Here is a 14970-nt window from a genome sequence, read left to right on the forward strand (position 1 = left end):
ACCCATGCGACTACTTTGGGTGTACAACCAAAGCAAAAGACCGAAGAAAAAACTAAATCAGAGATTAAAAATAATCCTCAAATAAAAATTGCGCAATAAAAAAAAAAAAAAAAAAAAAAATCACCATCAATACTGTTAGAAATTTCAGCTACTTCTGGCAGAATAGGATGCTCATCCAAAATATCCCCTATTAAATGCTGGGTCTTAAATACAGCACCTGATATGGTGCTGTATATATTTCAAGAAAAGTTCGAACATTTCAGGTTCACGTCCAGAAGCCTTTATCAACAGAAAAGACGAGGAAAGAAAAAAACTAGATTAAACAGTTAAAAATGTACTAGGAAATAACATAAAAAGATCCCCCACCCCAAAAAGTAAATGTTAAACATTTGTTTAACAATCGATTTTGTTTAAAAAAGTTTTATTTATTTTTTTGTTTTTTGCTCTTTTTCATATTTTTTGTTATCTAGATTGTGTCAACTATAGATTCTAGTTATTTTTTTTCTATCAACGAAAAAGAAACAATTAGATTAAACTGCTTACGTATACTAGATAACAACATTAAAAAAGAAAACAAAACAAGACTCAAATAAGAAAAAAGAAAAGTAGCAGAAACACAAATGAAATTTGTTTAAAAAAAAACCTTGGTTTAACTTTTGTTGTTTTTGCCATTTCTTATTCTCTAGAATGTGTTAAATTTTGAATCTAGTTATTTCTCTATTTTTCTATCAACGGAAAAGACGAAAAAAAACTAACCCTAAACAATCAACAAATAGTAGAAAATAACACAAAAAGATTAAAAACAAAAACAAAAAGGGTCAAAAAAGAATAAAATTTGTCTAAAAAATTATAGTTTGTATTTTGATTTGCTCTTTTTCATATTATTTAGATTATTTTTCTACTTTTCTATCAACAAAAGAGACATAAAAAAACCTAACCTTAAACTGTCAACAAATAGTAAAAAAAACCATAAACAGATTAAAAACAAAAATAAAAAAAGGAGAAAAAAGAGAAAAATGAAAGAAACTCCAAAAGCCGAAAAAAACTATCAACGTAAAAGACATAAAAAAAAGTGAAAAACGTTAAACTTAAAAACAGAGAAAATGAAAGAAACTTCAGCTTATCTCTGTCTATTTTTTTGCTTGTTTCATATTTTTCTTACTACCCAGAATGTGGTAACTGTTGAATCCAGTCATTTTTCTTTTTTCTTTAATAAAGACTTCCAGATGTGAATATCTGAACTTTTATTAGCCTACATTTTCTTTTTTTTTCATGAATTTAAAGTTTACCTGGCATTACAATTTCAACTTTAGTTACAAACCAAAAGACAGCGTGGTTTAATTTTTTATTTTTCGAGACCAAGTTACAAAATTGCCCCACCTACAACTTTTTTCCTTTTTTCTTGATTGGTTCTTCTGTCGGCACAACGACAGCAGATCGCCTTTTAGGACGAGATGGAGCAACGTTTCCAGCTTCCGTGTCACTGTCTTGAACGAAACGACTCGGTGACAAACGACTCGGTGATATTCTGTCACATGCAGAACAACGCCTGCAATAATAATAATAATAAACAATTTTCTAGAAAACTTCTTGCACCACAAAATAAGGAACATTTTTCTGAATGCCAATTTAAACCAGATGAAAAAATTATAAGGAAAAATTATGTCAAAGAATTTAGGAACGTGAATTAAGAAGTTATTAATAATGAATTGTAAAAATTTCTATTTTGAATTCAACGGAAAAGGGATGAAGGGATGGTAGAAACGGATACAAAAAATGTATCTGTTGAGGCATTCTATGTGGAAGGGGAATGACACCATGAGACTTCACTGGTATCTTTAAGCAAGGACACGGATTAGTGAATCAATACAAACATTTGAGGAAGCTAAGCGGGGATGTCGGGTTATAGTGGGGTTGTGAAGTTTCGAAAAAATTGGTTCTGTACAAATGTTAGTCGATGTAGATCTGGGAAAAAGCAAGGAAATTTTGACCCCTTTATTTTCCACGGCTGTAAGACAATTCATTTTAAGGAATAAGAAAAAGAAATTTTCCATCCTTTTGTATATATATATATAATCCGAAGAGAATTCTGAAAATAATCGGGCTTATTTCTAAGTTCTGCAACAGATGAGGATATCAGACTGAAGAAGCGTATTCAAACAGTGGTCGGACGAAAGGCAGCAACACGAAAAAAGAATGTGTAAGGAGGCATCGAACATCTATTTACAAGTCTGAGCAAGGAGAGTAAAGTATTGGCTTGTAATAAAAAATAAAAGATGTAAATCCTACTCGAGATAGTTTACACTGAGCCAGTCATTTCAATAGAGATAGGACTAGGAAAGAGAGGAGAAAATTTCAGACAGCTGATGAAAATGATGTTTGATTTAGAAATATTCACCTTCATACATAGGGTATTGGCTTCACTAGTTAAATGATCAACGATTCCAAAATTTGTTTTTAAAACATTTCAAAACATGGCTCTAATGAGATTCTCTGGGAAATCTTACAATAAAGATAGAATGGTCATATTTGTGCTATTGTTTAAATTGGCCATTCATTCAAAGGAAAGAATATTACAGTATTTACTAAGGGATTGTGAAGTTTAAAAATTTCGGTAGTATTATCCTCCCACCCTATTCTGGAACATTTTGTCCTAAACGGCTGCCCGATAAGGATGATCTTTCGCGACCTGTCATCCTTCATCCGCAGAATGTAGTCTAGCCATCTCAGCCTTTCTCGCATTATAGTCCTAGAAAGAGAGATTGAAGCATTTTTTTTCGTACAGCTTACCGTTTGAGATATAGTCAGTCAGTCGGGTACCCAAAACAATCCGTAGGAAATTTCTCTGGAAAACATCTCAGAAATCCTCCTGCGTCTTTGGAAGCGCCCATGATTCAGGACCATACATGACCACTATTATCATTATAGCTTCCAATATTCTAATCTTGGTTCGCAGACTCATCTTCCTATTCTTCCAGAAATTTTTCAACTGTGAAAAAACACCCTGGAGCTTGGCTATTCTACCTTAAACATCTTCACTGCACCGTCTTTATTAATGATACTACCTAGGTAAGTGAAGCTGTCCAATGGATCGATCTTCTCGTTACCCAATATTGCCTCTTCACCCTCACTTATTCCTAGTCTTAGCGACGCCGTCTTCTTAACATTAATTTTCAAACATATTCTTGTACCCTGAACTGGCAAAACCTCTAAAGATTCATTCATTTTGCAAACCTTTCCATCTAGGATGCTTAAATCATCAGAAAAATCTTAAGTCTAAGACCATTTTACTACTCCAATTGATCCCGTGTTCTCCCATTGCCTTTGCTGTGCTCCATAGGATCAGGTCAATCATAATGAACCATGAAAATGGGGATAGAACACAACCCAGTTTAACTCCTGATTAGATACGAAACTAGCTACTAACCTCATCTACTACTTTGACCCCAGCAATCTCATTGTAGTATATAGCACTAATCACTTTAATGTGTTTATCTGGTATTCCATACAAGGATAGGACCTTTCGCTAGAGCTCTTCCATCAGCTGAATTAAACACTTGCTCAAAATCAATGAAAATAACGACTAAAGAGATTTGATGAGTCAGGCAGCTCTCCGTTACTTATCTAAGAGTGTAAATTTGGTCAATGCAACCTCACCCCTTCCTAAAACCACATTGTTCTTCCCTTAAAACTTTATCTACAACATCTCTAAGTCTAAAGTATCATAACACTAAGTAATTTGCTTCCTACAAAAACCAGGCTAATTTCTCCATAATTGCCACACTCACTATTATCACCTTTATAGGGTGATTTAACTAGAGTTTTCTGGAAGTCGCTAGGTACTTCCCCTTTTCAAAAGCCATATTTATAATCTTCAGCTATTTATATGTAACTTAATGATCATTTATCTTTTTAGATCTGTCGCTAATTATTCATCACAAAATAAATCTTCCGTCCCATCTTAAGCGTCAGAAACTTATTCATTATTTTCTATATCTTTTCCTCTAACTTTATCACGGTTTAGCACATTCTAAGAATGTTCTACCCATCTTCTTTTAATATTTTCCTTATCACTAATTTTGGTCACGTTCCTATCCGGGTTGCAACAGTAGCTAGCAACATAGTAAGTTATCCTTAACTGGAACAAGTACGGATTGACTATTCCCTCTCAATTTCTTAACATGCCAGCTCAGTATTTTATTGTTATGCCATCTGGCTGCATCTTCTAGATCTTCTGAAATTTTATCCATTGCATCCATTTATCCATTTCACACTTCCTTAACTAATATTTTAATGCTTTCGCCAATTTCTTTTCATTTCCCTTATTTTTACATGATCTATCGCTCAAATAGTTTTTGTACAGGTCCCTTTTCCTCTCTATTAAATATAAGAATTTTCTATAATATTTCTAGCTGCGTTTCTGAAAATCTTGCCTAAAACACCATCAGCAAATTCACAAACTATTTTCTTAAAATTATTCCATCCATCTTCGACATTGTCAAACTTATTCTCCAGTTTAGTATCCCACTGTCCCTGGAAAGTGTCTCTCCAATTCTCATCCTGGAGTCTACCAGCGTCATTACTTACCTGAAAGTCCCCTAGGATTATCATTAACGAGAATTGACGTGTACTTTGTGTTAACATTCGGTTATTTATCATTGTTAATTTTTGGGGAGATTTCAGCGAACCCAATTTTCTCTTGGGAAATTCAAGGAAACATCGAAACATTCTGAGGGGAGGGGGAAGATTTTGCGCATTCCTTTTAAAACAGACGGTAAACGTTACCACCAGGTATAAAATTCTAATTGACTTTCTATTTTCTGTGAAAATTCGTTGCTCTTGCTTTTTTTATGGGTTTCCTTGGAAGTCCCCAAAAAGAAAAATTTGGTCCTCCGAAAAGACCCCGAAAATTAACGTTTCTAAAAACTAACTTGTACTTTGTGTTGATATTCGTCTATTTACCACCGTCAATTGTCGGGGAGACTTCAGCAAACCCAATTTTCTTTCGGAGAATTTGAAGCAAACACAGAAAAATTCAGAAACAGCAGTAATAAGAAATATTTCAAAAGCATATGTTTTATTCACTTTCCTAGATTGGGATACTCACTTTTCTGGTTTAATATACTAACATAAGATGATTATGCTAAAAAAAACGTGATTGAACAATAGGTTTGCTACTTACTCTAATCATTTCATCAAAATAAGCAACACAAGGGACTGGAATTTCCCTAGGCAATAAATCACTGCAAACGAAAAATAGGAATTCCTGACCTTTCTTAGCAAAGAGGGTGGTTTTTAGGCATTAACCTGGGTTTTGAAAGTAGCAATTATTTTATATAATTCATGAATTTTTAGAGGAATTAAGCTTTGAGGTTTCATCTTAAAAAGCACATGTCAATAAAACCATTCACATTAGCCAAAATATCCCCCTCCTCCCCGTAATTTATCTTCAAGAAAGATACTTACATCTACAAAAATCAAGATATTTATACCTAATAGTACACTTAAAGAGTATTATAACCCCTTTACCTCTTAACCCCTTATCCGTCCTGCTCCCCAAAAATTCGAAGTTTACAACTGTATCTATAACTGATGGTATATACAAAAATATGGGGCATAACTTACCATCCAAACATTTTGGATTTCTTGGGAAGTCTGGTTAGCGGTGGATTAAGACACGAGATGTGGTAGTACCACAGGCATTCATCGCATTGTGCCATCAAATGTGCATCAGAGCCTGATGAGCATACCTTACATTGCTTTATTCTGCCTAAAAAGTAAATTATCCTTTCTTTCTAAAATTATGAGGTTTTTTGTTTCAACTCACTTAATGCTCAACAAACGACTTTGACATTACTAGTCCCTAGAAATAACTAAACGAAAAACAGAATAAAAACGAATGTATAAAAATATATTCAATCGAGGTATATTCTAACTTAAAGAATAACAATAGAGAAAATTCGCTTCCCAGACGAGATCCTGATACATTAAAATTCAATAACTTAATCGAGCTAACTCTAATCAAGTGCCTCATTTGGGAGTACTTGATAAAAAACGATGTGGCATCCATGTATTATTTTTTCCGGCCACTCCGTATAGAAGAGATAGCCGCAGAGACTTGGAAGATGGCTCATTCAATTAAAAGTTCTAGTGCCCTTTTCAAGAGTCAAATTACCATTAAAGAGTGACCAAGCTTTGGATAAAAAGCAAGCAATTATATTTCGTTTTCATGAGCTATAGACTGCATCTGATACTTTAGTACTTAGTAGTGACTAAGTCAGCTTTACCAACAGCCTTGATACCTTCCTTACAGCCAGAATTTGTCGTCAGACACTGCATAGCAATTTGGTGATGTACCTTATCATAGGCAACGAGTTAGAGCACTGGAATAAAAAGCCCTATCTAACTCGGAAGTTTACCGACAGCAATGGTGTCAATTCACAAAAATTAAGGGGCATAAAATGCATTGTTTTTTATATTTAGTAGGAATAACTATTTTTTATTCATTCCACGACAACACCGAAAAAGTTTAAAGGGAGGGGCAAAAAAAACTTTAGCAGTTCCAAATGGCATTTTTTCACACTTGGCAGTTTTTTGTTCATGAATTTTTAGTTACTACACGCTGAATTTCATTCTTTACTAGGTTGCAGTAGTCGCTACAACCATGATGATTTTATATTTTGAATACACCGAACTGGTCTATAAGCAATGGCTGCAAAATTCTACAGTTAGTATTTGCATCGATTTTGAACCAAGCCGTTGCGATGCCTAGGTTTTGCCCGTCTCGGCACCGAAAGAGCACTTATCTCGTGATTGCACGTAGAAACCTGTCACCTTTTCTCCCTTCATCACGTAAGTGGAAAATTATTGCACAATTCTATCTTAAACAAGCTGGGACATATCACCTTTCTGCTAAAAACAGAAAAAAAAACTGTTAATAGGGAAGAAAAAATCGAAGGGGTTAAATGATAGAGGTTGTGCCTCCAATCCTAAGTAACAGATCTAATTTCCTTCCACGATTCAGGTTTTAACAACGAACAAAATACTCACATTTCTGTTAAAAAGCTCAACTTGAATATTTAATTATTCTGTTATTATTCTTGAATTTTTAGTTCAATTTAAATTCTTACTTGGTTCCGGTCTTAAAATGGCGCAGCATGCCCACCCTTTCAGCTAACATGCAGTGTGCATGTCTCTAGCCTGTGGAGTTCATGCCCCTGCCCTAGAATTATGTATAACGAACTTTTCGATCATTTCGATTGAAATAGTCATATGAAACTTCTGATCTGATGCTATGGATGTACAAGGCTGCAAGGGGTCACACCGCAGAGTTCTGGAACCTGATGCTAGATTATATTTATTAATTCTCTTTTTATCAATCAATAAAACTGTCTATTGATTAACGAAGCTTCTCAACAAATTAGTTCCCCAGATCAGCATTGCCACGGCTAGAAACAAACTCTGGGCTACGTAGCTCCAGCCATAGATCAGTCCTCATGTCACCCCTGGGCTCATCAATCGCCAAAAAGTCTTTGATATCAGAGAAGATGAAACCAAGTCTGAAAGGACGGCATTGAGAAAAGACGAAATCACCGGCACAAGAGCGTCCCTAAAAGCTTGTTTTTAAGGCTACCATTTTCCAGGACGGAAGGGGTGATTTAATTTTATTTCCTAAAAAATAAATCAGACAAACGAAAATTAGTACTATTCTGTATTAATGTTTTATTCCCTATTATTTTTTCCACATTGACTTTTGAAAGTAAATTTTCACCGTGACGTTATTAACTTTTTCTTTTATTTGTATTTACGATGAAATTTGACGATCTACAGCTATTTGGAACTGGATTTCATCCGTTCTGACGGCAAATATTAGAACGACAAGATCAAGTCTTGATAACCACAAAGAAGTTAAGTAAAGTCTTTTACATTTATTTAGTAGTATGCAAGGCTGCATGACATCATAAGTTTAACTTTTTTACCTATTGAAACAGCTAAAATTATGCCAATTTGGTTACTAAATTTATCCCAAATTTGCTCTTTGATGCTGGAAAAAAAAGAGAAGGAAACAGTAGCAAAATAAATAGAGACTAAATCTATATATATAAAAATAAGTTGTACGGTTGTTTGTTTGTACGCATACGACGTCATTATAAGTATATAAGGCTTTGTATATGACGTCATTATAAGTATATAAGGGGGCAATTCAAAGAGAAATTTCAGTATGAATCCTACAATGGCAGAAGAAACAGCCAAGGAAGCTGCTCAAAGAGTTAATGCCAAAAGGCTTGCGGCTAATAGAGAAAGTAAGAAAAGAAAGCGTGCCGAGGAATGACAAGAACAGCGTGAAAACAAGCTTGCGTCTCAAAGAGAAATTACCAAAAAAAAAAGGTGCCGAGGAATCACAAGAACAACGTGAAAACAGGCTCGCGGCTCAAAGAGATAGTGTCAAGGAATCACAAGAGCAACGTCAAAATTATCACCTGACATTCAGGTACAGCCCAGTCGATGATTATGGCTTGAGTAGATGTGTTCAAATCGGGACTATATCTAAAATTTGTCCCTATTGCAAGGCCTTGAAATTTAATGGTGAAACAATGAGAATGTGTTGCACCTTAGGAAATGCTAAGCTTCCTCAACTGGCTGCACCACCAGAGCCATTGAAGACTTTATGACGTTACAGACCGGGACACAAGGAATATAAATGACGACCGGGACACTCAAAGAGAAATTACAGACCGGGACACCGGGACACAAATGACGACCGGGACACAAATGACGACTGCGATACAGGGAATATAAATGACGACTGGGACACTCAAAGAGAAAGTACAGACCGAGACACTGGGACACAAATGACGACCGGGACACAGGGAATATAAATGACGACCAGGACACAGGGACATAACTACAACGGGGATGCCGGAAGGGCACAGGGGGGATAAATAAATGACGAAGGGGACACAGGGAATATTCGATTAGCAATCAACATCAATAAAGCTCAAGGGCCATCATTAGAAAAATGCGGTATAGATCTGAATACGGATTGTTTTCCCATGGACAATTATATGTTGCATATTCAAGAGTCGGTAAACTTGACAATCTATTTATATGCACAGACAATGGGACAGCGAAGAATGTTGTATATTCGCAAGTTTTCCGTAGTTAAAAACATATATATATCTATCCATATTCACAGGTGGGACACAGGAACACAACTACAATGGCGCGAAACTAATATGGCGCGTAACGACTTATGCACGCGGTGGGGCTACCAGTTAGATGTTAGTGTGGCGCGAAGCGCCACACCAACAGCAAGTAGAATATAAAGAATAAATAGAATAGAGAATAGAAGAGACAGAAGAATACATAAATAAATATGCAATATGATCTAAGACTTAAATATATTTGTTTATTTACCTGGTTGTATTCCATTTGGACTTGTAAGTTTTCGGAAGTTATCCACCAGACTTTCTGGTCCTAAAATAACAAAAGAATAAAATCAAAACGAAAAGCGAAAAAACAAAATTAACTTATACAAGCTTGTTCACGAGAATAGCCTCATTCAAGGGCGTGTTTGTTGTAGCATCCATAAAAAAAAACAGTTATTCCCTTATCTTACAGTTTTTTGAGGGCTTTCCAGAAAGACATAAGAAATAGCTATTAGAAATACGGCAAAACTGTCAGAATCTTGAAATTTTGGTTGATTTCGGTTGGTGGAGAAGCTACCGGTGCTTGGGTGACTGGTCCCAACTTCTACAGCACTTCATAACAGGCACTTCATAATTTACCCTTTGAAATTGATTTAGATATGCATTTTTACCACGAGGCAATATTGTTTTAGCCCTTCTAGATCATCAGCATTCTTAAGCTCTTTACTATTAAATTTCCTGACACTTTTCAGGTCAAAACACGACGACCATACTCTAATAGGATATACCTTTAAATAAAATAATAACGTTCTAATAGGACGTTACCTTATAAATAAAAATGGTTTTGAGTTAGATGCAGCATATGAGGCAATCAGCCCTATATTCTTTTTTTAATATATTAGCAATGTTTATGGATGTTTCTTCCTAAAGAGTAAATGAACGACTCCTGATTAAGTTAAATAATGATTTTAAATGTAGATTTTATATCATTTTAAATGTTGTGTCTAGATTTTTGGACGTAACTAGCTCCATAATAAAGGCTATATTAAAAAAAAAAATCTATTAGAGATAAATATGGTAATATTTATAGGTAATAAATTATGGTAATAAACAGCAAACCGGGTAATATAAATTAATGGGACATTCTAAAACAAAAAACTGTTTTAGCCATTAAAGGAATACACATACCTGTGGCGTCAATCGGTGGGAAAAGGGGATACGTACACTCCCTAATTGTTCTTCCCCCATTATGTTTTAAAAAGTATGTTCTTTAGGTACTTTATTTTTATTGAGAATGCACTTTTTGGGCATTTTCATTGAAAACCAAAAGAGCAACAAAATTACCCGCTTAGATTTTGAAAAAAATATATTCTGCCCCTCCCCAGCTTTTGCGAGTTGACACAACTATTGCATACCAGCTGTTCTTTATACCGAAACGTCCCCCCTCTATACCACCTGATGCACATCTCAGAGTGCAATTCGTTCCACCACGCATGGTATACTTCCGTCACGCCAAGCCTCTTCACATTATGTATGACTCACTTTTCCTTATACATGGCCCGCTTCCACTGCCCGTGGCGCGCGCCATCCGGGTATACGATTTTTGAACATGGACAGCCCTTCGGTCAATATGTTATACCAGTGGAGTTATGGCTTGATTTGTCTTATATGGAATGACACATTTAAAATAATGTATCTAATAATATTTCAAGCGTTGGAACTTTAGTTTCGATTGTGAATATCTGTCAAGCTGCCAAAGACATTTTTCATAACTATATGATTTTTGAAAACTCAGTAGTTATCGGAAACTTTAAGAAAATACCTAGTTATGAAGCTTCTGTGTGTAAATAATATGAAAAAAACTTCGTTTTCTTAAAGAGTTAAAGAGGCTGCGTCCCAAAGTCGAACCTTAAAACGTACAGGAATTAGGAGAGGCAGTTGGGGGGCTGCCGCCCCCAAAACCCCCCGCTTTTAAAGACTCTTTTGTACAGGTTTTTTGTTGTGGGGGGCTGCCGCCCTAATTCCTGTACGTTTTAAGGTTCGTCTTTGGGACGCAGCCTCTTTAACTCTTTAAGAAAACGAAGTTTTTTTCATATTATTTCTGTACGTTTTTCTACAATCCATGGTGGATGTAATTTAATAATTCCTGTACTCCTCGTACAGGAATTAGGACTGCCTCTCCTAATTCCTGTATGTTTTAAGGTTCGACTTTGGGACGCAGCCTCTTTAACTCTTTAAGAAAACGAAGTTTTTTTCATATTTTGTGAAAAAAAACGCCCGATAAGGGACTTGAACCCTTGACCTTAGGATTAAAAGTTCCACGCTCTACCGACTGAGCTAACCGGGCATGTTTGAAGTCGAAATGCCTGCATGTGTATAAATATAACTTTTAAATAACTTTTAAGAATTTCAAAAATTAATTTCTAAGCTAGAAAATCGAGGGGTTAAGATTTTCCGACGAAACTTTCCAGGAAAATTACTCGGAGAATTCCGCGTCGAATGAGTCTTCGTACACCCAGATCCGATGTCGGCTGTGACCTGTAGGCGTGGCAGAAAAAAAAGAAGGGTTTCTGTCATTTTTCTCAAATAAAAATTTTACGGATTAAGACAGAATTTTTTGAAGCTTTCAGTCAGTCTCACCATGTCGAGCTGATCATTTTGATGTACTTGAATGTTGAAATTCGTAACTTTTAACAACAAAAAACTTAACATGGGCTCTTATGGGGAAATGGGGTTTTTCTAAGCTAGAAAATCGGGGGGTTAAGATTTTCCGACGAAACTTTCAAGCAAAATTACTCGGAGAATTCCGCGTCGAATGTGTCTTCGTACACCCAGATCCGATGTCGGCTGTGACCTGTAGGCGTGGCGAAAAAAACAAAACAAAAGGAGAACATGAAGATTAAGTGGCTATGCGTGGTTTCTGGAAAACAGGGAAGGAGTTATCGGATCGAGCTTAATTTCGCGGATAAGCTCCTGGGCCCTAGAGAACCTTAACTTTTGAATTTCAGCCCGATCGGACAACATTAAAGGGGGGGGGGTGGGTGGGGTTGGGGGGTCGAAACTTTCGGCCAGATTTTCCCCATGAAGGAAAAGTCGGAGGGGGATGAAATTTGGCAGGTTTCTTAGTTGGAGCTCGGGCTACGAAATGCATCCCTCCCCATCCCTCTGCGACCACTGGAACCGAAGATCGCTTAACATTGTCGTGGTTCGCCTCTTTAAAGAGGCGAACTGTGCCTCCTTGAAATACTGTTAACTCTATAAGTTTTCAAACATAAATTTGAATAGCTATGTAAATTCTCTTAGCTAGAAGAAAATCACATTTGAAATTTTTTTTGAACAAGGTTACATTTAGAAAACTGATTAAGACGAAATTACCCGATGAAAACTCTTGATCACCAACCTAAAAACTGGGGAGATATGAAATATATAGATTATGCAAGATATCAAAACCTAATTATTTGTCCAGTGACGCCCAGCAAAAATTTCCAATACCGGGAATCGAACCCGAGCCTGCTGGGTGTTTATTCCTATTTATTAGCCTGTTTATTCATCTTAGGGCCCAACACATGTAGTTTTTTTTCGGAAACCGATTTTAGCAGTTCAGTGGACAAACAATAGCGGCAAAAAAGCTATTTGCGTGAGATTTTCAAAAGTAACATAATGGACACAATTAGTCAACTACCGGTTATTAATAGTTAAATGATTGACCTCAACTGATGATTTAGTTTTCTTTTTATTATTATTAAGTTCTTTTGCAGTTAAATTTTTATTTTTTTAATTTTTTTTCATGATTTTTTGTTAAATTTTATATTCTTTAGTTTTTAAATTATGAAGATTTTTTATTACTAAATATGTAATTATTGTATTGTATTGTATCAGATTAACGACGCTTCTTTACTACTAAGGTCCCTGCGTCGGCCCTATATGTAATTATAATTATTTAATCACTTTTTTTGAATGATCACTACGAAATTCGGCAGCGTTAAATTTTTATTTTTTTTTTTATTTTTTTTAAATGTCGATAACGACAACTCAGTCGTTATCGGAAACTTTAAGAAAATACCTAGTTATGAAGCTGCTTTGTGTAAAAATACAGTTAACTCTTGAATATATTAATAGTCCAAACAATAGTTTTCAAACATCAATTTGAATAGCTATGTAAATTCCCTTAGCTGGAAGAAAATCACAATTGAATTTTTTTTTAACAAGGTTACATTTAGAAAACTGATTAAGAGGAAATTACCTGTTGAAAACTCTTGATCACCAACCTAAAACTGGGAAGATATGAAATATATAGATTATGCAAGATATCACAACCTAATTAATTGTCCAGTGACTCCCAGCAAAAACTTCCCATTCCGGGAATCGAACCCGGGCCTGCTGGGTGAAAACCAACTATCCTAGACACTAGACCAAATGGGAGTGATTGTATTAGTTAACTTATGAGAATATCATTTATTAGCCTGTTTATTCATCTTAGGGCCCAACACATGTAGTTTTTTTCGGGAACCGATTTCAGCAGTTCAGTGGGCAAACAATAGCGGTAAAAAAGCTATTTGCGTGAGATTTTCAAAAGCAACATACCGGTTATTAATAGTTGCATGATTGATCTCAACTTATTATTTAGTTTTTTATTATTATTAAGTTCTTTTGCAGTTAAATTTTATATTCTTTAGTTTTAAAATTATGACGGTTTTTATTACTAAATATGTAATTATTATCATTCAATCACTTTTTTTTGAATGATCATTACGAAATTCGGAAGCGTTAAATTTTTATTTTTTTAAATTTTTTTTAAATATCGATAACGACAACTCAGTCGTTATCGAAAACTTTAAAAAAAAACTTAGTTATGAAGCTGCTGTGTGCAAAAATACAGTTAACTCTTGAACATATTAATAGTCCAAACAATAGTTTTCAAACATCAATTTGAAAAGCTATGTAAATTCCCTTAGCTAGAAGAAAATCACATTTGAAATTTTTTTTGAACAAGGTTACATTTAGAAAACTGATTAAGAGGAAATTACCAGTTGAAAATTCTTGATCACCAACCGAAAACCTGGGGAGATGTGAAATATATAGATTATGCAAGATATCAAAACCTAATTAATTGTCCAGTGACGCCCAGCAAAAACTTCCCATACCGGGAATCGAACCCGGGCCTGCTGGGTGAAAGCTAGCTATTCTAGACACTAGAACATATGGGAGTGACTAAATTAGTTAACTTATGAGAATATCATTTATTAACCTGTTTATTCATCTCAGGGCCCAACACATGTAATTTTTTTCGGGAACCGATTTCAGCAGTTCAGTGGGCAAACAATAGAGGTAAAAAAGCTATTTGCGTGAGATTTTCAAAAGTAACATAATGGACACCATTAGTCAACTACCGGTTATTAATAGTTGCATGATTGATCTCAACTGATGATTTAGTTTTCTTTTTATTATTATTAAGTTCTTTTGCAGTTAAATTTTTATTTTTTTAATTTTTTTTTCATGATTTTTTGTTAAATTTTATATTCTTTAGTTTTTAAATTATGAAGATTTTTTATTACTAAATATGTAATTATTGTATTGTATTGTATCAGATTAACGACGCTTCTTTACTACTAAGGTCCCTGCGTCGGCCCTATATGTAATTATTATTATTTAATCACTTTTTTTGAATGATCACTACGAAATTCGGCAGTGTTAAATTTTTTATTTTTTATTTTTTTTAAATGTCGATAACGACAACTCAGTCGTTATCAGAAACTTTAAGAAAATACCTACTTATGAAGCTGCTTTGTGTAAAAATACAGTTAACTCTTGAATATATTAA

General features: G+C 34.9%; 1 protein-coding gene and 1 non-coding gene across 3 annotated transcripts in view; both read right to left on the reverse strand.

Annotated features, from left to right (window-relative positions):
* Positions 1-1332: 1332 nt before the first annotated feature.
* The window catches only part of LOC136032287 (PHD finger protein 14-like), a 352444-nt gene continuing 338806 nt past the window's right edge, over positions 1333-14970 (reverse strand). For both annotated transcript variants that reach the window (XM_065712557.1, XM_065712556.1), the window contains 3 exons: positions 9418-9477; positions 5626-5770; positions 1333-1549 (listed from right to left, as the gene is read on the reverse strand). In XM_065712557.1, coding sequence (XP_065568629.1) covers positions 1381-1549; positions 5626-5770; positions 9418-9477 — 374 coding nt within the window. In that variant the 3' untranslated portion in view covers positions 1333-1380. The remainder of the gene's footprint in view (positions 1550-5625; positions 5771-9417; positions 9478-14970) is intronic.
* On the reverse strand, positions 13500-13571 carry Trnae-uuc (transfer RNA glutamic acid (anticodon UUC)). Its single transcript has one exon. It is a non-coding gene; the product is annotated as a tRNA-Glu (tRNA).

Source organism: Artemia franciscana, chromosome 10, assembly GCF_032884065.1.
Source record: "Artemia franciscana chromosome 10, ASM3288406v1, whole genome shotgun sequence".
NCBI lineage: Eukaryota > Metazoa > Arthropoda > Branchiopoda > Anostraca > Artemiidae > Artemia > Artemia franciscana.